A 23,975-nucleotide genomic window follows, 5' to 3' on the forward strand; every position below is an offset into this window, starting at 1 on the left:
AGGCAGCCCCAGAATTTGAATTGTGGCTCACATGGTAGAACACTAGGCTTCAGGGGGGATAAAAACTCAGAGACAGAGCCCACGGCCATGAGTTTAAGCTCCAGGACTAGCATTAAAAAATAATAAAGAGGTGAGGCTCAAGTGGTAAAGTACTACGTTTGAGCAAAAAGTCAAGTGATGGCAAAGTCCCTGCGTTCAAGCCCCAGTACAAAAAGAACAAACAGGCAGGGACCTACAGCCCTCCTTTACAGGAGAGTTGGCTTCTCCATCACATTTCTTACTCATCCTAGAGGTCTAACCATGACAAAAGAGAATAGGACTTCCTCTTGGCATTTCTTCAAGGTGCTTAGTGGAGGTGAATTGGAAGGCCTGATAAACCACACAGAGCTAAGCTGAAACTTAGCAGATAAGAGCAGAAAAATAGATCTTTCTCTTTCTAGGTTTTGTAACATTAGTATCTACATCCTACCCAGTGGCATAGATTACTACATTCGGTCACTTGCAATAGTTGTTGTAAGATACCTGCTCAACAAGCAAGACTATACTGACTACAGACACTGCTCTGGTTTTTTTTTTTTTTTTGGGGGGGGGGTTGGTCGTGGGGCTTGAACTCTGGGCCTGGGCGCTGTCCCTCAGCTCTTCAGCTCAAGGTGAGCGCTCTACCAATTGAGCTACAGTGCCACTTCCAGTTTTCTGTTTATTGGAGATAGGAATCTCACGGTCTCTCCTGCCCGGGCTGGCTTTGAACCACGATCCTCAGATCTCAGCCTCCTGAGAAGCTAGGATCACAGGCGTGAGCCACCAGCGCCCAGCTTGCTCTGGGTTTTTAATTGTTACTTAAACTTCCATTAAACACTTGTAAACAGCCTACAAAATGTCTAAAATGGTATGAGGAGTTGCTTTAGGTTATTTTATAAAGCAGTGAGTTCTTAGCAGAAGATGAAATCAATTTGTATTACAGGTATAGCTGTAGGCACCATGAATAACTATATGGTCTTTCCTAAATATGTCAATTCTCTTTGAACAATTACAGCAGTCCAGATGTGGCCACCAGGCTGGCCTGGCTGGAAATGTTGATCTTGCACTCATTCACACACCAAGTAGTTATCCCAAGACCAAAACTCCGTATTGGACAGAGAACATGTAGCCTCTCTTCAGGACCTGGGAGCAGTTTGAATGGTGCTAATGGTAAGCTAGTGTGAGGAAAAATGTAAGGTTTAGGGTAAAAATGAAACTTTAAGAATTATGATTGTTAGATTCAATATAAACCAGAATATTTGTGTTACTAGTATTAGGGTACTATTAGTATTCAAGCTGGGAAAATAAGGGTGGGTAAAACAAACTTATTTTAAGGATTAGGGTAGAATGAAAGTTAGAATCGGTATTATTAGTCTTTGTGTTAATAAAATTGGAGTTAGGGTTCTGGTTCTTTTTAGAGTTAAGGAAAGGGTAGTTATAGTTAGTTACAGTGAAACTTATTGTAAAGATTAGGAATAGTAAAATTTAGTGCTGCTGTTAAAAAAACCATCTGTGTTACTATTCGTTAGGGTTAAGGATACAATTTGGTATGGGGTTCAGGGTTGATAGGAAAGGTTAAGAGTTAAATTGAGGGCTGGGAAGGTGGTAGAATGCTTGCCTCGCATGCATGAGGCCCTGGGTTCAATTCCTCAGCACCACAGAAAAAGCCAGAAGTGGCACTGTGGCTCAACTGGTAGAGCACTAGCCTTGAACTGAAGAGCTGAGGGACAGCGCCCAGGCTGAGTTCAAGCCCCATGACCACTCTCCCCCCCCCCAAAAAAAAAAGTTAAATTGAAAATTTAGCAATTAGATGAAGAATGAAAGTCAAAGTCAAGACTTTGAATTACTTTAAGAATTTTGGAAGGTTTATGTTTATATTAAGAGTTAGGAAATGGGTAAAGTTTAAGGTGTAACTGGTTTAGGAGTAGTTCTAGTGTGAATGAGGATTAAGAATACAATTGAGTGGTTAAACTTAAGTAAGGATGAGGAGTAAAACTTATGGTTAAACTAGTTTTCATGCTACTCTTAGGATAAGGGAAGAGTATGTGTTAAGATGAATTTGGGGAGAGGAAGAGAAAAAACAAAATGTTTAAATAGGGATATAGGGATATGCAATAATGAGATGTACAAGACACTATATTGAAAAATGAACTTTATAATTTAGGTGGGGGTGGGGAGTAGTTATGGAGGTGGGAGGGAAGGGATGGTAGGGGGAAAACAGAGGAGGAGGCAACAATGCTTGGTAAGAAATGTTCTCATTACCTTGCTCATGTAACTATAACCCCTCTGTACAGCATTTTCACAATAAAAAACTTAAAAAGATTAGGGTTGAGGTTCAGATTAGGGTTAGGAAAAGGGTAAGATTTAGGATAAAAATTTAACCTTAATTGGGAACTAGGAATAAATTTAGGGCTCCTGTTAAGATTTTTTTGTATTTTAGGATTTGGGTAGGGGTAGTGTTAGGGCTAGGTTTGGGTTAGTGTTAAGAGTAAAGAAAAGTGTAAGGTTTAGTGTAAAACTGAAAATTATTTTAACAATGATAAATAGAAGCAGTCAATCATTTGGATACTATAATGATTAGGTTAGGTAAGAGCTAGAGGTAAAGATTTGTGTTAGAGTTAAGGTCAGAGTTAGAAAAAGTGTAAGATTAAAATATATTTTGAGAACAACTAAAAGTTAGGATTAATGTAAACAGAAGTATTTGTGTTGGGATTAGGGTTTCACAAAGTCCCTAATAAACTGAAATCCTAACTTTACATAAAACATGAATCCTATCAGTAAAACAAAGACTAAGGAACACTAATTCTAACTTTTACTCTAATTATATAATCCTTGAAGTTTTAATTTTACCCTGAACCTTACCATTTTTCTAACCCTAACTGTAAACAGAATCCTAACCCAACCCAACAATCTTACTGTAAAAATCCTAACAGTAAATACAAACTCTTAATACTACTAACCCTAACTTTTCCTCTACTCTTAATCAGTACATTAAGTCTCAATTTTACCCTAAACTTGTAGTCCTTTTATTTTGTCTCTATTCTAAGCACAATAGCAACAAGACTTGGGTGAACATTGATCCTAATTTTTTCTCATAATCCTTAAATGTTTTTCAATTTTCCCATTTCTTAAATGTCACTCAAACCATAACCCAAACCCTACCTAATCCCACAATTAAAACAAATTCTTGTTAACCCTGTAAACAAGTTACTCAGCAAGTTATATTTCAACTTTACCCTAAATCTTAACCTTTTCAAAACTTCAATTCTACCTTAATTCAAAATCCAAATACTTATGGTAACTCTACCCTTATCCTTATCTTTTTGGGAAGGAGATAAGTCACCTCTTAATCCCCAATTAATTCCTCATTCCTCAAATCTCATTCCTGGTCGATTTGTGTCAATCAAGATTCTCCTGGAAGCAGACACCAACATCCATGGGATCAGCTATGCCAAAGGTTTATTGGGGCAATGACATTGAGGAAAAATAGGCAGGGAGCATAAAGGCAACCAGTTTACAATGAGGATGTGACCCAAATTTAGCAACTTCGATAGCATTTTTTAAACGTTGAGCTGCTGTAATAACTTCCTGGATATTTTAGCAATAAGAAAGGTTGTGTGAAAGTGAGTCAGACTACAACGCAATCCTAAGGGAAGTTGGCAAGACCATCAGGGAGTTTTCCAGTCAATGTCCAGAAGTCAGAGAATCCCTGTCTTGATTAGTCAGTAAGTAGCCTCAGCTTCCAGAAGAGAAGCTTCAGCCTGAACAAGGCGGTTTTCAGTGAAGCAGTTGGGCCTTCAGGCAGCTATGCTCCCCCTGCTGGAGGTAACAGACATACATTCTCCTCGCCACCACCGTGCTGATAATATCGACTCCTAAAATGCACCTGAAAAAGATTTATTATCAAACAAAATGTTTAACACCAAAAGCACATGGTAATGTGCAACACTCATTATGTTCTTCTTTTTAAAGTTAGTTATAAAATCCCTAAAATCAAACACTGATTAACAATGAAAATACAAAACATGTTATGCTTCATAAATTGGATTAGTTTTCCTATCAGGATGAAATATGGAAAAAATGTTTCCCCCTTCTCAAACAACCTGGTGAACTAGTAGCTTAAACCAACACACAAAAAGTATACAAAGAGCCAGGCACCAGTGGCTCATGCCTGTAATCCTAGCTACTCAGGAGGCTGAGATCTGAGAATAGCGGTTCAAGCCAGCCCAGGAAGGAAAGTCCATGAGATTTTTATCTCCAATTAACCACCAGCAAACCAGAAGTGGTGCTGTGGCTCAAGTGGTAGAGTACTTGCCTTAAGCTGAAGAGCTCAGGGACAGTGCCCAAGCCCCGAGTTCAAGCCCCACAACCAACCAAAAAAAAAAAAAAGCATATAACCATTGGGATTAAATCAATATTGTCCAATGAAAAATAGCAATTATTTCTGAACATTCATAAGGACATTTAAAATATTTTTTCTAAAATTATTTTACATAAAGAAAACTTTTAAGTTACATATACTTAGATGCTACAATGGAGAATGTATCCCCTTAAATACTAATAGTGTTGTGTTGTTATTTTCATCAATCTTCTTCTTGTAAGTAATATCAGCTGTCCACTATTCACAAAACAGAGCCAAGGAAATCAGGTTTTTTTTTTTTTTTGTCATATGCTAAGTTTTAACAGAAAGCTGATTCCACAGTCACTATCAGATCTTTCTAACATACACGTGTTTAACAGTACTGCAGACAAATGGCTAATCCTTAGCATTCCAAAATATCATTTTACTGTAGTATTGAGATTCAGCCTTAGCACATTTTGTGACATTGGACAATTAATAGAAGCTACTTAGAATAAATAATAAATGAAAGTATTCCACATAAAAGAAACACCATTTACCTTTTAAAAATTAAGATCAATACCATTTTATTGGAGAAGATTCCATTTTTATTTACAAGCTAATAAAAACTACTAAATTCAACTATATATAATACATTTGTCATAAACACTATAGATGTGAGGTCAACCTAAATGACAGGCTGAATGGGTGAAGTAGATCACACAGTAAGGATATCAAACAATGTGCAACTTAGATATGAATCAGTGTGTTTTATTTCTAAATTATGAAAAAATAATTCCACTGTAGTGGGGAAAATCCAGCACCATGGGCAAGCTGTGCTAACTTTTAGTAACTTCCAGGTATGACTACCAAGATCCACAAGATGCCATTTTTCTTAAATGTTTTAACAATAGTCTCATGACTGCAGTGTAGCATTTCCATCCTATCTGTGACAGAGAATTTTAGAGGTCAAGCATACATACATACACACACCACTCTCATGTGCATTGAACAATTTTCCTCACATTTTATTTTCCGCATTTTTATTGTTAACAGATCTCTGCAGCAGTTCCCTTCTTATCTTTTCTAATGAAGATTTTTACTGTATGGGCTTCTTTCTCATAAATGTGAAAATACAAAAAAAAAAAAACTGGTTCTCAGTGCATTAGGGAAAATCTGCAATTTCTAGTTTATCCCTAAAGATCATATTCTAAAATAAACTTTCTACTAGGTACTTTTGGACACATGCCAGGAAATTCATAGTAGCAGCTACACAACAGTGCTCTCATTATGCTTTCAGACCAAGAAGGAGATGAATATAAAGGAAACTAATGCGTTCAATTTTACACTACTTAGAAAACTTTATTTTGTTTATTCCCCTTGAAGGGAATGTGTATTACAACTCATACAATCGTTCAAATTGGAGGTACCTTACAAAAATGCTATTTCTCAGTTCTAAAGGAAAAAGCAAAACAACCCCCAACCTACCTTAAAAAAAATCAATTTAATATGCAGTACTTGAAAAATCAAAGAAGTATAGCTTACAGTTTCCTAAATATTCATAGTGTATAAAGCATATTCTCTGAGGACAAAAATGTCATGGTCATTCTATTGACTCAGGCTATATTTTACGAAAACAAAAACTGACATGGTTTTTATGTCACAGCAAAAAAGTTTTCTAATCTGTTATGATGGAATTCTTATTTTTAAATAAATGAATATATTAGCTACAATCCAGTTTGCAGATTGGTGTCTACCATAGGAGGAATGCATGAGGCAAAACAATCTTTCTTTGAAACAATCTAGCCTGGCAGGAGCAAACACTAACACGTAACTTGCTTATTCATTTGTACATTTAAATACTAACTTGCTTAGACGCAGTGTTAAACTATGAAATATTTTAATATCAGTAACAATAAGACGCTATGAAGTGCATTTCTAGTTATGAATTAACAGGGCAATAGGTATACAGAGGGATAAAACCACCAATAAACTATAAATGAACAATAGTAAAATATTAAGTTTATAAATAGCAAAAATCACAAAACAAAAGTATATACATTTTATAGATTTAACTTTGAACAAATATATAGTGCATCTGGGAAAAACAGGAATGAGAAATGAAGATACTGATAATATTTTAAAGCCTTAGAGATTTTCCCCTCACTTAATATTCCCTTAAATGTATCTTTTAAAACACTGACATTAAATATTTTGTCTTTGCATTTTAGCAAACATACTGTTTTGACTTTGCCTAGCAGGGTATAATGGCCCACAGAACACTAAGAAAGGAGGCACTGTGCTTAATCCTCTGACAAGAGAACTTGCAAATTCACAGTTTGCATATGAAAACTACTTTAGGCAAATATGTATCAATATGAAAACCAATTACTGTATCAAAATGTCTTCACTTTGTCCTGCCTACTTTAGTCCTTCGGCTTTTTAAATGGTCAGTAAATCAGATACTTAAAGAGAAAACTACTGGCTGAATGTGACTTTTTTTTTGTAACATACTAATAAATGTGAACTGTTTCTACTAGGACTATCATACGAAAAACTTTATGAACAACTCAAAATATATAAAACTGTCTTTTGTGGATCATAGAAAATAAACATAGAGACTAAACATTAATAGTGTAATGCTCCGGTATGAGGCACAGGTTAACATAATTGACAACAGGTATACTCATCTGCATTTCTTTTAAAAAATCCAAAGTAAACATACAGTAACTTTTCAGAAACTATTTCTAGCGCAGCATTGATTGATAAAGGATTGCATAAACAGAACTACTTTTTTACTGCATTGAATATAGCTATAAAGCAAACTCATTATAACAAATGATCATGAAAATTGATTTAGTTATCAGTATGCACAACAGATTTAAAAAAAACAAATAAAACCATTCTTTCAGTTAAACAAAAATAAGTCAACCTACATTTCTGCAATTTATGGAATTAGAAGTTCTGTCTTTTGAAATTCCACAGTTAACATTATGGATACATGGATTCATATGTGATGAATTCACTTACTCTCCTGCATTTCCTATTATAAAAATTCCAGTTAGCAGTGTCCTTTTCTTAAATAGGAAAGGAACCAAATAAAATAGTAGCACTTCATTTGGTACTTAAGAGCCTATTAATATAATATCCCTTTGGGAAACACATGCTTTGGTGCTTACAATTCCAGGAAAATCAAAGTTGCTTTACATGCAATAGCTAATTATGATATACCACAGAAAACGGTTTTATGCATTTCAATTGTTCACATGAAGCCCTGAGGTACCCGCCTTTCTTTAGGCAACAAACAACCTCCCTTGAAATTGTATAGTCTTTGTCACCATCTTCCCTAGTGCCCCAAGTTTAAAATAGTCTGATTAACAATCTTATCTGGAGATACAGTCAATTTAATAAGACTTTTTATGGTACAGATTGTGCAGATCATCTAATTTAGAAGCACTGTCATCTAGTGGAGTGTCACTTGAAGTTCCCATGTCTCCATTTTCATGTGCATCAGTTACCTTCTTATTATATCCTGAAAAAAAGAAAAGAAAAGAAAAAAGGAGATACTTTATGATCTAAGAATATACTTAGTTTTATAATTTTATATATATATATAAATATATATATTTAGAATATATATTATATATATATATTAGAATATATATATTAGAATATAGAATAAATATATATATATTTAGAATATATATAGTTTTATAATTTTACTGAGCAAAAAATGAGATGCTTGCTGTAATTAGTAGTAATATGCAGCAAAATAACAGTTTTAAATCTATATGTATTTTATTTGTTTTTATTTTTTGAGACAGGGTCTCACAATGTAGCCCACACTGGCATCAAGCTCTGTATCCATCGGTTTCAGCCTCCTGAATATCAGGATTACAGGCAATGCACCATGACTTCTTAAGAACAGAATTTGTCCTTCTTAGAGCTCGAATATTGTACATACTTGAAAGTTTTATTGGTTGGACCTACCTAAAAAATGTGTAAAATTTTCTTTCAAGTTTTCTAATTGACATGTACAATTACACCTATTGAATTGTGAAGGTTTTTAATTTGACCCTTTAGTCTTCTTATTACTTAATGTCAGTTCACTAAAGTATATACCAGTTCATTCCTAAAAATCTAGTTTGTTGACTAAGTGTCAGGGACGCATGCCTATAATCCTAGCTACTCAGGAGGCTGAGATCTGAGGATCAAGCCAGCCAGTCTGAGCAGGGAAGTCCATGAGTTTTTTTTTTTTAATTTAATTTAATTTTATTTGTGAACATACTGTACAGAGGAGTTACAATTACATGGGCAGGATAATGCGTACATTTCTTACCAAGCATTGCAGCCTCCTCCTTTGTTTACCCTTCACATCCCTTCCCAGCCTCCCCACCCCATGAGTTTTTTTTTTTTTTTTTTTTTATCTCAATTAACTACCAAAAAGCTGGAAATGGCACTCTGGCTCAAGTAGCCAAGCACTAGCCTTGAGCAAAACAGCTCAGGGATAGCACCCAGATCCTGAGTACAATCCCAGGACCAGCACGCACATGCACACATGCACACACACTGCACACATGCATGTTGAGAGATAATGTCTAACTAAAAACTGAAACAAATTCTGGGTAATCTACAAGATGGATGATAACCTTTTAAATAAATAAGAGTTATCTTATTATGTGAGCAAAGAAGTAAAGAAATGTAGAAATCAATATCTAACAGACATAGTTTTTGTGATCTGGGGAGTTAATAGTGGTCCATCACATGGCATACATTATCAGCTGAGACACATGTTAAGTGCCTGCAAGTTGCAGAGGGACAGAGAAGTCTTAAAATAAGGAACAGCCTTCTAATATTGACAGAAAGCAGTAGAAAACATGAAAAGCAATGAAACTGTAGGAAGCGTCTGACATTAAGATTTTGACAAGATGCTACCCTATTTACTTAGGATGCACGGAGAGAACAATAACTGCTACTGGTGTCATTTTGCACACTAACATACAAAACTAACAAATGTGCCATGGTTCATCATAAAACTGTTTGCCCATGAATTCTCCAACTTTTTGGTTTCTGAAACCTTTATACTTTAATAAGGACTAAGTACTCTAAACAGTTTTGGTTTAGGTGGACTATGGTTATTATCATACTAGTTATGAAAACTGTAAAAAAATTTAAAAAATTAAAATATTGTTAAAATGACAAAAACTCAATGTTAATATAAACAACACAGAGTTGTTTGATGACAACTATCTTCAAAAACCAAAAAGAATTTTTAATCAAAAGAATATCATTACTTTGTTTTTTTAAATGTATTTTTATTGTAAAGATACTATACAGAGGGGTTACAGTTACATGAGTACGGCAATGAGTACATTTCCTATCGAGCATTGTTTTTTTTTTGGTCCGGTCGTGGGGCCTGAACTCTGGGCCTGGACGCTGTCCCTCAGCTCTTCAGCTCAAGGCTAGCGCTCTACTGCTTGAGCCACGGTGCCACTTTCGATTTTTCTTTTTTGCTTATCTGGTGCTGAGGAATCAAACCCAGGGCCTCGTGCATGCAAGGCAAGCGCTCTACCACTGAGCCACCTTCCCAGCCCCTATCGAGCATTGTTATCCCCTCCTTTTGTTTTTTCCCCCTTACCATTCCTTCCTTCCCCACCTCCCCACCTCCCCCTTCCAATCCTGAAATTGTAAAGTTCCTTTCAACATAGTGTCTTGTACATCTTATTGCTACAATTGGTCAATCTATATCCTTACTTAAGCATTTTGTTATTTTTCTTCCCCAAATTAGAAAAATGTGCATACAAGATGCAGGGCACTGGAATCAAATAGAGTGAAAACAGAGTTATGTTATACCAAGGGGGAAGAACATACAAGAGAAACTAAAAAAAAAAAAAATCACATAGTACATTATAAGTACATAAAATAACAACAACAAATATAAAACCTCTTGTGTCTCTATCTTGGGGTTCATTTTGCTTACACGGTCATATGCATATAGCTTTTGACCTTTTCTGCTTGTCCTAGACATATACTAGTTATTGCAAATAAGGAAAACCATGGGACCTCTGTTTCTTTGGGCCTGGCTTACTTCACTTAATATGATTTTTTTCCCAAGTCTTTCCATTTCCTAACAAATGGGGTGGTGTCATTCTTTCTGATGGAAGCATAGAATTCCATTTTCTTGATCCATTCATCTACTGAGAGGCATTTGGGTTGGTTCCCTATCTTAGCTATGGTGAATAATGCTGCAATAAACATAGTTGTGCTGGTACCTTTAGGACGGCCTTGTTTGTGATTGTTTGGGTAAATGCCCAAAAGTGGGATTGCTGGGTCATAGGGGAGCTCTAGGTGGAGTCTTTTGAGGAACCTCCATACTGCTTTCCAGAGTGGTTGAACAAGTTTACACTCCTGCCAACAATGTATGTAGTAGGGTTCCCTTTTGGCCACATCCAGCATCGTTTGCTATTAGATTTCTTGATTATAGCCATTCTAACTGGGGTGAGGTGGAATCTCAATGTTGTTTTATGGCTAGAGAAGTTGAGCATTTCTTCATGTGTCTATCAGCTATTCTTGTTTCCTCTACAGAGAAGTCTCTCTTTAAGTCTTTATCTCATTTATTAATGGGGTAGTTGTTTCTTTGAGGATTTGTTGTTCGAGGATTTAATAGTTCTAAATATATTTTAGATATGAGACCCTTGTCTGTTGTGTGGCTAGTGAAGGTCTTCTCTCAATCCATTGGCTTTCTATTGATCTTAGTCCTTTGCCATGCAGAAGCTCTGCAGTTTCATGCAATCCATTTGTCCAACCTTTCTTTGATTTGTTGTGTTTCTGTGTCTTTATTAAGAAAATTTTGGCCTGTGCCTCGGAGCCCTAGTGTTTCTCTTATTCCTTCCTGTAATGTTTTCAGGGTGTCTGCTTTGACTTTGAGGTCTTTGATCCATTTGGAGTTGATTCTGGTGCAGGGTGATATATAAGAATCTAGCTTTAGTTTTCTACAGGTGTTGAACCAATTTTGCCAGCACCATTTATTGAAGAGGCTGTCTTTCTTCCATTCTATCATTACTTTCTAATTTTGCATTTTGTACATCTTCCTAGTATCTGACTTTACAGAAGATAGCCAAAGTCTCACCACTGATTTTTTTTTTTTTTTTTTTTTCCTGGTTGTGGGGCTTGAGTTCAGGGCCTGGTGCTGTTCTGGAGCTTTCTTGCTCAAGCCTAGCAATCTTCCACTTTGAGCCACAACACCACTTCCAGGTTTCTGGTAGTTAATTGTTTATAAGAATCTCATGGTCTTTCCTGCCCAGACTGGCTTCAAACTGTCATCCTCATATTTTAGCCTCCTGAGTAGCTAGTACTACAGGCTTGAGCCACTAGGACCTAGCTCACCTTTGCTTTGGTTTAGTTTACTACAAGTATAAGTAATAGTTTAGACATGAAGGTGCTCTTTGTACCATTAGTGTAAATATCAACAAATAAATGTGATCACAGTGTTATTTTGAAAAGCTGTGACTTCATGATAAACTCCCAAAGCTCTTAGAAACTCCTATGTATCATAACTGGAGAACCCCCTGCTCTAGATTTAAAAAAAAAGTCCCAGATTTTTCTTTAATATGTATATATGCATGATAGCAATGGACCTAAATCAAAGGTCTCCAGGATCACGTATCTTGACTCATATAATGATGAGATATCAGCCTAAAATGACTCTAATTTGCTGTTAAGAGTGAAGAATTTATGTTAATAGATTTCATGCTAAGGTCTACTCTAAAAACATGGATGATCTGTTTCAGCCTCTAGAAATCTTGAATTTTCTTTATTTTCAAGAACCATAGTCCAAGATGATTATAGAAAACACACATATAAATAGAATTTCAGCAGTTACTAGTGTACACTAAAACTATAAGCAAGGGAAACTATTCATTGTTTTGGTTTCTCATCATTAAAATAGTATTACTGAATACCTAAGGCTTTACACTTAAAAAATTAATACATTCATTATGATTTTTAAGAGTGATTTTTACCTTGTAACACTTTGAGCTCCCCACTTGCATCCTTGCAACTAGCACCTGTATTACCACCTCCCTCTAACTCATCAAGATAGAGACGGTAGCGATGTCCACTCTCGTCCTCATATTCCACATTTTCATCATCAGAATCCACTTCAGGTGCCACATAAACGACTTCAAATTCAATCTCTCCCCTCTAAAAAGAGAATGAAAATAAGCAATTAAACCAATGGCAAATCCAATCAAAACTGGATTTTAAAAAATCTTTCGAGGTAGGCTTAGGAATGGAGACTACAGATACTGCTCCTTTTCAGACAACAAATAATGAAATTCTAGAATCTCAAAGGTAAAAAGGGTTTGAGAGACTCTAACTGTCCAGACCAATCCCTCAAATCTTCTTGAGAAACTCCCACTTAATTATAGTAGCTGTCAATTAACTACACTATTTTTTGCTAACAGAAAAGGGGGGAAAAAAGGATGCCTATTAAATTTACATAATTTAGGAAATTTACTGTTTCAAACCATTTTTGCCATTTTGTACTTTACACAGCAATTTAGCAAATCCATCTAAATAATCAGATGTTAATTAAGTTCACACTAAGGATACCTCACAAACTTTCCATTCTAATTCAAGAAATCCCTAGATAATGATTTGCTGTTTCTTACTGGAAAATTCTTGAACATTTCCCTAACTTTCTGAGTACCAGACAGAGTACTAATCAAGGTGTTCTGCCTAGTTAATGATAATAATTACTATATTTACTACATAAAATTATGGCCTTCAATTCTCAGAATAACACCACCATTGTAGTCTTTTTTACACTAACAGAAAACCTCACTGAGAGAAAGATAACCCTCAACATAAACAAGTGCGTGGAAAAATAGAAATTTGATTCCAAAGTCTTTGTTCTTTAATAACAACTTTATACCCAAGTGCAAAATGATACATCATTTTATGTTAAAAAAAATTCTAAGTTATAAAGGTCATTTACCAAGAGATGACAATCATTATATATAGGTCTGCTCTTTTTAACTGAAAATTATAGCTTGCCTATGTCCTAAAGAAAGCATGCAATTTTGGCTGCTAACTACTGAATCTCTTGTGTGCTCTTCTTTCCTACCAGTTTGAAGTTATGCCTGAAAAGTTGTATGTTAAAAGTTTATTATTGCCTTTGCATAGTTCCTTTCTCATAGCTGATATCCATCCTACTCTTTACATTTTTGGATTATAGTCACACTGACTTGAGAAAATACTAACGAGAGATCAGTAGCATTCCAAAATATCTCTTAATAGATAATGCTTTAAAAATACCACGCAGTGATAGACATATACCTGTGGGTGGGCTCAGATTCAAGGATTAATATGAAAGGAAGACCTTTTTTTTTGGAGGGGGGGGTGGTTACTGGGCTTGAATCCAGAGCCTCACAATCTTGCTTGGCTTTTTGGTGCAAGTCTAGCATTCTATTACTTGAGTCACATTTCCACTTTCAGCTTTTTGATGGTTAATTGAAAGATAAAAGTCTCTTGGATTTGTCTGCCCAGGCTGGCTTTGAACCGGGATCCTTAGACCTCAGCCTCCTGAGTAGCTAGTATTATAGGCATGAGAAGGAAGACTTGCTAATATGGTTAGAAAGTCTTTCTTTCGATGCAACTTTTTTTTTTTTCGTCAGTTGTGGGTCTTGAACTCTGCGCCTGGGCGCTGTCCCTGAGCACTTCAGTTCAAGGCTAGCGCTCAGTGCCACTTCTGATTTTCTGGTGGTTAATTGGAGATAAAGAGTCTCACAAATGTTCCTGGCCAGCCAGGATGGCTTTGAATTGCAATCCTTGGAGTTCAGCCTCCTGAGTAGCTAGGATTACAGGTGTGAGCCATCAGCGCCTGACTGATACAACTATTTAGTGAGATTGTAAAGAAAAGTTATGCATTATGAAGAGTTGAGCTAATGAGATGTAAATTCATATTCAGTGGAGATTCAATTGTAACATGATCCTCAAGACAACTCACTGTACCACCCAAAATCTAAATCCTGAAAGCCCATTCTCAAAAGAGGAAAGAATGGGGCTGGAAAGGTGGCTCAGTGGTAGAGTACATGCCTTGCAGACATGAGGCCCTAGGTTTGATTCCTCAGCACCACATGAATAGAAAAAGCTGGAAGTGGTTCGAGTGGTAGAGCCTTGAGCTGAGGAGCTGACCTAGAGTTAAAGCGCCACTACCACCAACAACAAAAAAGAAAAGAAAAGAAAAGAAAATTTTAAGACCATTGGCTAACAAATACGACATTTGGGATACATATCCTAATTCTGTAATTTATTTACTTTGTAGCTATGAGCGAATCTTTAAATTGCTAAGAACTAGCATTTACTTTGTTGAAATAATAAAATTAAACTAAATGAAAGTTGCTACTATTCCAAGATTGAAATAAACCTACTCATATTGTATTGTGATATCTTATATCTCTATATGGTCCTGTTATCAACGATGTTACTTTTCACACAAAGAGAACATACCTGCTGAGAAAGTATGGTTACAGCTTCTTTATGCTTTGTGTCCCTTAGGTTAACACCATTGACTGCCAAAATAGCATCCCCAACATGCAGTCCTCCACACCTATCAGCAGGCTGTCCTGGATGGATCTCAGAGATGAGGATTGGAACCCCATGTTCTTTCCCACCCTAAGAACAAAAGGCAGTTAGTTTATACTTGTAAACAATGGTTATAGTTTAGGCATAAAACATTTTCTTAAAAAATTATACATTTAGGCTGGGAGCCAGTAGCTCACACCTATAATCCTACCTATTCTGGAAGCTGAAATCAGAGGATCACAGTTCAAAGCCAGCCCAGGCAGGAAAGTTCATGAGACTTTTATCTCCAATTAACCACCAGAAAACCAGAAGGGGCACTGTGGCTTAAGTGGTAGGGTTCACGCCTTGAGCTGAAGAGCTCAGGGACAGCACCCAGGCCCAGAGTTCAAGTCCCACAACAGATCAAAAAAAAAAAAAAAATCAGATTTAAGTTGGGAGTCAGTAGCTCATGTCTGTAATCCTAGCTACTCAGGAGGCTGAGATCTGAGGATCATGGTTCAAGTTAGCCCAGGCAGGAAAGTCCATGAAACTCTTATCTCCAATAAACTACCCCCAAAAAGCCAGCCATGAAGCTCTGGTTCAACTGATAGAGGACTAGCCTTGATCAAAAGATGCTCAGGGACAGTGCCCAGGCCCAAACAAGAAAAAGAAAAAATATATTTAAATAAACATTTATACTCTCTGTAAATGGGTAGATGAAATTTCATTTGGTAAATAAGTTACTATAATCACTAAAGATATAGCTCTGTAAAATAGTTAATAATGTGCTTTTCTAAAAACATTACAGAGCCCAAAATACCAAAATGCCCTCCTCCCAAAAAACAATAGCTTTACCTATTAAACGTGAGAAAGAATTTATACACTAGTACATGTGAATACTATTTTATCAAATCTGAATTGGTAAGGATAAACCAAATAGCTTATATACCTCAAATAATTTTAAGGTGAATTTTAAGGTGAATCTCAAAAAGTTGCTCTGATATGGAAAAATATTCAGTTGTGCAATGTACAATTGAGGAAACATACTAATCGTTTCTAGCTTAGATGAATATGTGTTATTTCTCCTACTCAAATTTATGAACTTTGAGGGTTGTGCAGTAAAAAAAGTAGTCACATGAGATTAATTTTTAATTGTAAAAAATATGTATACATGAGATTAATTTTTAATTATAAGAAACATGTATACATTAAATAATACACAAAACTAATAAGCTTACACAGTGCCTAAGTATTATCAAATAGTAAAGCTACCTTATTCAGTGAAGAAGCCTGAAGCAACAACCCCTAATATACACAGCAAGCCTGCCTCATTTATGGATTCATTACACGTGGTTTTGACCATGTGTGATTTTTTTTAAAGTCCAAAAATAAATCAAAAGAAATTTCAAAAACAAAAATTTTAAATATAGTCACTTGGTAAGTTCTTAGTCTTTCCATGTTAGAGTCAGTTGTGTTTAAATCGTGGGAAGCCAGGCACCAGATTACAGGTATGCTGTAATCCTAGCTATTCAGGAGGCTGAGATCTGAGGATTATGGTTCAAAGGCATCTTGGGCAGGAAAGTCCCGAGACTCTAATCTCCAATTAACTACCAAAAATCCAGAAGTGGAGCTGTGGTTCAACTGGTAGAGTACTATCCTTAGCAAAAAAGCTTAGAGATAGTGCATAGCCTTGAGTTCAAGGTCCAGAATCAGTACCAAAAAAAAAAAAAAAAGCAAGCAAGTTGTGTGATCTGCTCAGTGTTTCCCTGTTCTTAAATCTGCCTCCCTAAAAAGTAAATTGTGCCCCCAAATCAAGGTCAAAGTTAATATACTTAAGTGATAAAATGAAAAGTTTAGATTGAAATTTAGCAAAAGTTGCAGTATAAGACTGCATCCTGACAATTTTAATTTTTTTTAATTGCTGTCTCCTTGGAACCATAATACAGATACCAAGGGTCTAGTATAAAGCACATGGCTGCACTGGATAACTGTAAAAAGGAAACAGGAAGTACTACTTCTTACTGTAATTGAAATGCCAAGGCCTTCATGATCTTCCTTAAGAAGGAGAACTTTTCTAATTGGACCAACTCCTTGACTTTTCTTTAAGGAGTCTTGATCCTTATTGGAAGAAAAAAGGGGAAAAACCATTACTTAAACAATACACCAAACAGAGGACAACTCATGCTATATAACTTAAGAAATATTTATTAACTTCCTGGCATAGATATACAACATAAGAAAGTATTTAATAAGATTATAAGAAATCTTACAGCTTTACGATATTGAATTATGTATAACACATGCATATCTTCCACTAACTTCTTCCTTTAACCTCCACACAAAACCCACACCCACTATATTTACCACCTTGTCTCTAAAACTCTGTGCATTGTAATTAAGATTCTTCCCCAAACCTACTACCAGTGGAATTTTCTTTATTGTCACGGATACCGATACTGCTCATCCAATTAATATTTTGCCATCACAACACTACTGGAATCCTGCAGAAAGCTGACAATGTGTGCTACTTTGTTTTGAACCCCACTTTTACCCTTGGCTTTCTGAGGTGGTCTGTATCTGAGCTGTTTCCTTTGCAGATTCATTTTCTTTCTTCCCTGATTCTTTTTTACTTTATACATACTTTCCATGATGACTTAATCAATTAAATGGTTTCAAATACGATAGCCGATCACCTTCCCAATATTTCAACTCAAGACTCCTCTCATGAATTCCAGTTATATATGCTCAAATGGATGGTCTTCTTAGGTGTCACATGGACACATCAAACACTGCATGGCTACAATTGATCCCATGTTTCTCTCCTGTATCTTTTCTTTCCTTTATCAATAACAGCCAGATTACATTCCACTGGCAAAACCCCAAACTTAAATTATTCCTTCTGCTTAATCTACTTAAGCAATAGTTGTTAAGGACTTAACCCATTTGAGTACTGCTATGCTAATTCTCTTAATGCTGTTCTTCCTCTCAAACAACACTTCCCTGCTTTCCTTGTGGTCTCCTTGGATTACGTCTTTCAGACTCAGTAGGAACATCAGTAAAATATGATGTCCTCTATGCTGTTTAAGTCTCATGATAATCAGATTAAAATGTGACACGCGTATTTAGTATAAAGTACTTGTGTTAACTGGCTACTCCCTAAAACTTCAACCTAATAGTTAGCCACTTTCACAACAGCTATCTGAATGAGAATAACTATGATAACTCAGGTATCTGACACTATTCCATCTTCCTCCTAACCTTTCCAATTCCCAAATATATAGACCTAGAAGTTAATAGGGCTGAGGGAGAGGGAGGCATCAGTGTCCTAGAGAAGACAATGGCAAAAGTTACATTACAATCCCTATTCTTCCACTAAACTCTAGGTACTTATCTTCTTACAATTTTGTAGAAGCAACAAATTATACTTAAGGTCATTACCTGATTCTAAGATATATGAGCCACTAGATAAGAGGTAGATAGATTTCACATATTAAGGTTTGTATTATCAAGTATCTGTTCTAATAGAATATAATAGATTTAATGATAGAAAGGAAAGTTCTTGTATAATAAACAAAGATAGCTACAGAAATAGACAAATGGACATAGATCTCAAATTCTACCTTAATCTAAGACTAAACAGGTATAAATATTAGTCAGAATCTATATTTGGGTTTAAAACTTTCCTCAAATATTTGCCAATGTGTCAATATGACTACAATTTTTTGCTAAACTTAAGCATGCTCAATCATGATTTAAAACAGTATCACGTGTGTGCCAGTTCTGACTCACTGTGCGGAAATATCACTTTCACAGCATCAGCAAGTCTGTGAAACATTACCAACATTCTTTGAGTTACTCAACTATTCATCTACTTTATAAGTCGAATCCCATTTTCAGTTTCTGAATAAAGGCTTCAAGTACTACTAGAAGAAAAGAACAGAAAGGACTTGTAATCAAACAAGAAGGAGGCGGCTAAGGGGAAGCAGCAGCAGAACAACATACATGGCCTGGGGGTGCTTGCATGGGTCGCTTCAAGTCATTCCGACCTCTACAGGCTCGGATAACAGTTTTGTGCCGATGCAAATGTATTTCAGCTTCTAACTGGTTCCAGAGCTTATCATGAGCAGGTCCCTTCATGTCTCGTCCTAGTAACTGTATTTGTTGGACCCTTCATATTGAGATGAAAGTTTAGTTAGTTTTTTGGTTTTGGTTTTTGTTTTTAACCAAGGTTCAGAAGAATTACTAAACATTAAGTAGCTTTGCATAAAACTTTGAATCTTGAATAAAATTCTGAGGAGCTTCCCAATGTATCTCATATTTATTAAAACTGAAAAAAAGCAGGTATCTTTAAAGAAAAATCAGTAAAAGAAATTTGTGAAGACACAAATGACAAACCCTTTAGCAATATATGCTTAAAACAAATTCTGACAATATGAATTAACATGTTTTACATCTTGCTTACAATTAGAGTAACTTAATAAACTCAGATACTACACTATTAAATATTAACTTTATAGACATCACTGACTGTACAAAAACATTTCTTCTAATGATTTTTTGTAAATTTTCTTTTCTTTTTTCTTCCTTCCTTCCTTTCTTCCGTGTGTGTGTGTGTGTGTGTGTGTGTGTGTGTGTGTGTGTGTGTGTGTGTGTGTGTGTGTGTGTGTGTGTGTGTGTGTGTGTGTGTGTGTGTGTGTGTGTGTGTGTGTGTGTGTGTGTGTGTGTGTGTGTGTGTGTGTGTGTGTAATAGGACCTGAATATAAGGCCTAAGTGCTGTCCCTGAGCTATTTCACTCAGGACTAGTGCTCTGTGCCACTTGAGCCATAGTTCCACTTTAGCTTTTCTGGTTAATTTGAGGTGAGTCTAACAGACTTTCCTGCCTACGCTGGTTTCAAACCATGATTCTCAGATCACAGATTTTCACAGGCATCAGCTCTCAGTATCCAGCTATGGATGTCCAGTTCTTTTATGAATGATTTTATTTCTTTAACATTCTATTATCTTTAGGTAATTGTACAAAGGGCTACCATTCAACATGTCACTTTATAAATATAATGCACCATGATCAATACCATGCCTTTCAAATGATTACTTTAAATGTTTTTGGAAAGTCTGTACTTCACCATGACACTGAGAACTTTGTTTCACATCAGTTCTCAATGTAACATTAAAACAATGACCATAAAATGATTTAGTACTAATAATGAATCACCAAAGTTGGTGAAGTATGTACTTAACAAATTTAATGGCAACAGAATTCCATTTTTATGATTTTCATGGTTTTTATGAAAAAAACCATTGAATTTCAACAGATTTTTTTTCAGGAGCAAGAAAAATTATATTTGTTTTTGTTTCTTTGTATTACGAGATTTGAACTCAGTGCCTCATTGCTTATTAGGTAGACACTCTACAACTTGAACGATGCCCCCAACTCTTCTTATGGCTTCAGTTATTGGGGGGGTGCGGATGGCTTCATGTTTTTGCCTGAGATTGACCAAAGACCTATTTCTCCCACCTGTCTCCCAAGCAGCTGGATTTCAGAAATGTACCACAACTCCTGGATTATTTTAGAGATGGGAGGGAAGATCTCTTAACTTTTTGCCCCCCACTAGTCTGGAACTTGATCTTCTCAATCTACCACTTCCTAGTAGCTGAGATTATAGTTATGAATCATTGTACTTGGTCGAAGTCAAGTTTAAGTGAAGATAGAGTTTGTTAGGAAAGTTCTGTTTGATATGTAACTATTACTTATCACAGTATCAAGGCAAGAGTAGCTCAAAAGTGATGCTCTGAAGAGTGTTAGCAACATTCTACATGTTAAGATCTGGTGTGTAGTCTCTGTAAAATATACTTATTTTTTATGAATAAGCCTATAGCATATAATGTGGTCAATATCAATTCAACAAGTGCAAGTCATTGCCAATTGTAAAGTAATTCTGAGGTAAAAATTAATGTTTTATTTATGAGCTGTCAACCTCTTTAAATACCTAATCTGTCACAAGAATATAAGCACAGCAACTTTTTACATACCTTCCTGCCAGTTCCTTATCCAAGTACTTGGCAGCTAATCGTGCCCCATATACTTCAGCCTGGAGAACAGCTATATGTCTACGAAGAGCCTCATTCTCTTTTCTCAGCAATTTCACTTCAGCTTCAAGTTGAGCTTCTTTCACTTTTTCTTTTTTGTTTGCTTCAAGCTCTCTTTCCTATAATTTGTTAAAAACATGCAACTTAACAAAAATTCACTTATGACTCCTTAGCAGTAAATACATATAAGCACACAATGTAAAATGCCAAAAATACAAGTATACAATAAAACTACTGCCATCTCATTTTCATAAAATGGAACTAAGGGTTGAATTAGGTTCTGTGCAGGTTTTGAGACAGTTTCGCTATGTATCCCAGACTGGTCTCAAACTTGCAATCCTCTTGTTTTGCCTCCCAAGTTCTGGAATGCTGAGATTACAGGTGTGCATAAGAATTAGATATGGTTCTTTCTAAAGCTGGACATTTTTCTAACCAGCTCTACCTTTGAAAATTACAGTATATATATGTCTACAGATCAAGGATTATAAATGTAATGTGCAGAATCTAAACACAACACAGACATTTAGCTTCAAGTAAAATGAGAGCACAAAATAGTATTGCCCAAAGGCAAACAAACTACAAATCAAATATGTACATAGAATAAATGTGTGGGATGAAAATAAATGCTTCTGAGAGTGAATAAGGGCCTACAAGTTATCCTAAGCGTTAATTCTGGATCAAGAAGACCATCTGAATACTTCAAACTTGGATTTATATGAGTAGAACAGCTTTTAATGACTGATTTACCAAACCTATAAGATCTCCTTTATGAAGAATTTCCTTAGCAACAGTAAAAAATAACAAAGACCTTTTCAACTATACTGCCACTGGTTAAGTAATTATTTCCCTTTTTATTCTGGATATTGAAAAGCTACAAAACAAATTTCATCAACCTTTTAGCAACTTATGGAACATACTTTAACATTCTGATCTACTGTTTTGAATAACTGATGCATTAGTGCACATATGTATTAGCTGTGTATATTATATATATATTTGTATACACAGGAACACATACATATATGAAGAAGCTAAAATTTTTTTAAAACTATCAGATGATGGGGATAATGATCATTTCTTTGGCTTAAAAAAAATTTTTTTTTTGGTCAGTTGTGGGGCCTGAACTCCAGGCCCTGGCACCATCCCTCAGCTCTTAGCTCAAGGCTAGCACTCTACCACTTGAGCAATATCGCCACTTCTGGTTTTTTCTACTTATGTGGTGCTGAGAAATCAAACCCAGGGCCTCATGTGTGCAAGGCAAGCACTCTGTCACAGAGCCAACTTCCCAGCCCTTCAAGTATTTCTTATATAACAAGTTTGGGGTATAGATCAATTGTAATAGTAATCCCAAGACCCTGGGTTTGATCCCCAGCATCAAAAAGAAAAAGATATATATTAAGAAAGTTGTTACATAAGTGATAAACAGAAGGAAGATTAGCAGATTTTATAACTTCTATAAAAAAGTGCTGAGAACTGGTGACTCATGTCTGTAATCCTAGGTATTCAAGAGGATGAGAGCTGAGAATCAAGACCAGCCCAGGCAGGAAAGTCCATGAGTCTCTTATTTCCTATTAACCACCAAAAGCGAGACGTACAGCTGTGGATCAAGTGGTAGAGCACTAGCAAAATAACCTCAGGACAGCGCCCAGTCATAGGACTGGCATACCCAACACACACACACACACACACACACACACACACACACACACACACACACACACACACACACACACACACACACACACACACACACACACACACACACACACACACACACACACACACACACACACACACACACACACACACACAGAGATTGATATATATCAACTAAAACATATTTTCCAGAGACTGTTTATAGAAATCCAATTAACCTAGAATCTTCCATTTATAACAACTTTAGAATTAATAGCTCTTTTTTCTTGTCTTTTTTTCCTCTTTCATTCTTTTCCTTTTCCTTCTTTCTTTTCTTCCTCCCTTCGTCCCTCCTTCTCTTCCTTTCCTTCCCTTTTCACACAAGGTCTTATTATATAGCCTAGGCTGGTCTTGAACTTACAATCCTGCTGCAGCTTTCAGAGTTCTGTATTATAGACCTAATAGTCATGTCCATCCCAAAATTTACTTCAGAACCTATTTCCTAAAAGGGCAGCTGTCAGCCCCTCCCTCTCAACACAAACATCATCAACAACCAAAACAAAAAACAAAAAAAAACCAAAAAAAAACCAAACAAACTTTCAATAGTATGAACAAAAAAATTTATGAGATTTACTGATATTAGTGCCATTTCAGAAAATACATTTTTTGTGCCTGTCCTGGGGTTTGAACTCAGGGCCTGGGTGCTGTCCTTGGGCCACAGCTCTATTCCCGCTTTTTGGTAGTTAATTGGAGACAAAAGTCTCAAGGACTTTCCTACCCAGGGCTGGATTCAAACCTTGATCCTCAGATCCCAGCCTCCTGAGTAGCTAGGATTTCAGGCATGAGCCACCAGCACCCAGTTTAGAAAAAATTTTTTAGGAGACCCACATTTTTTTGGTATATAGTCTAAATAAACTATGGTGAGGATTGCTTACTTTCAATTACTTTAAAGAGCTTTTTATACTATAGTATTGGTGTCCCAAATGTATATTAATCAGCCATTTTTTTTGAGTCAAACCTTTATGAGGCTGACAAACTCTGAGGCCTAGAATTAATAGATGTAAGCAAGAACAACATTAGAGAAGCTGCGCATAACTACTTCTAGATTTAAAGATCATTTTTGGTTTTTTGTTTGTTTGTTTGTTTTTGGCCAGTCCTGGGGCTTGAACTCAGGGCCTGGGCGCTAGCACTCTACCACTTGAACGAGAGCGCCACTTCCAGCTTTTTCTCTATATGTGGTACTGAGGAATCAAACCTGGGGCAGCTTCATGCATGCTAGGCCACTAAGCCACATTCCCAGCCCCTTGTTCCATTTTTATTTTATTAATTT

General features: G+C 36.0%; 1 protein-coding gene across 3 annotated transcripts in view; it reads right to left on the reverse strand.

Moving 5' to 3' along the window:
- Window positions 1–3,471: 3,471 nt before the first annotated feature.
- The window catches only part of Gopc (golgi associated PDZ and coiled-coil motif containing), a 38,132-nt gene continuing 17,628 nt past the window's right edge, over window positions 3,472–23,975 (reverse strand). For 2 of the 3 annotated variants that reach the window (XM_070015315.1, XM_070015317.1), the window contains 6 exons: window positions 20,954–21,129; window positions 18,926–19,091; window positions 16,946–17,041; window positions 14,870–15,034; window positions 12,379–12,559; window positions 4,928–7,889 (listed from right to left, as the gene is read on the reverse strand). In XM_070015315.1, coding sequence (XP_069871416.1) covers window positions 7,762–7,889; window positions 12,379–12,559; window positions 14,870–15,034; window positions 16,946–17,041; window positions 18,926–19,091; window positions 20,954–21,129 — 912 coding nt within the window. In that variant the 3' untranslated portion in view covers window positions 4,928–7,761. Of the gene's footprint in view, window positions 3,905–4,927; window positions 7,890–12,378; window positions 12,560–14,869; window positions 15,035–16,945; window positions 17,042–18,925; window positions 19,092–20,953; window positions 21,130–23,975 lie in introns of those variants that run through there. The other variant, XM_070015316.1, reaches the window with a different exon arrangement.

The sequence above is a fragment of the Dipodomys merriami genome, unplaced genomic scaffold (assembly GCF_024711535.1).
Source record: "Dipodomys merriami isolate MVZ:Mamm:240054 unplaced genomic scaffold, mDipMer1.0.p SCAF_112, whole genome shotgun sequence".
In the NCBI taxonomy this organism is placed as follows: Eukaryota; Metazoa; Chordata; class Mammalia; order Rodentia; family Heteromyidae; genus Dipodomys; species Dipodomys merriami.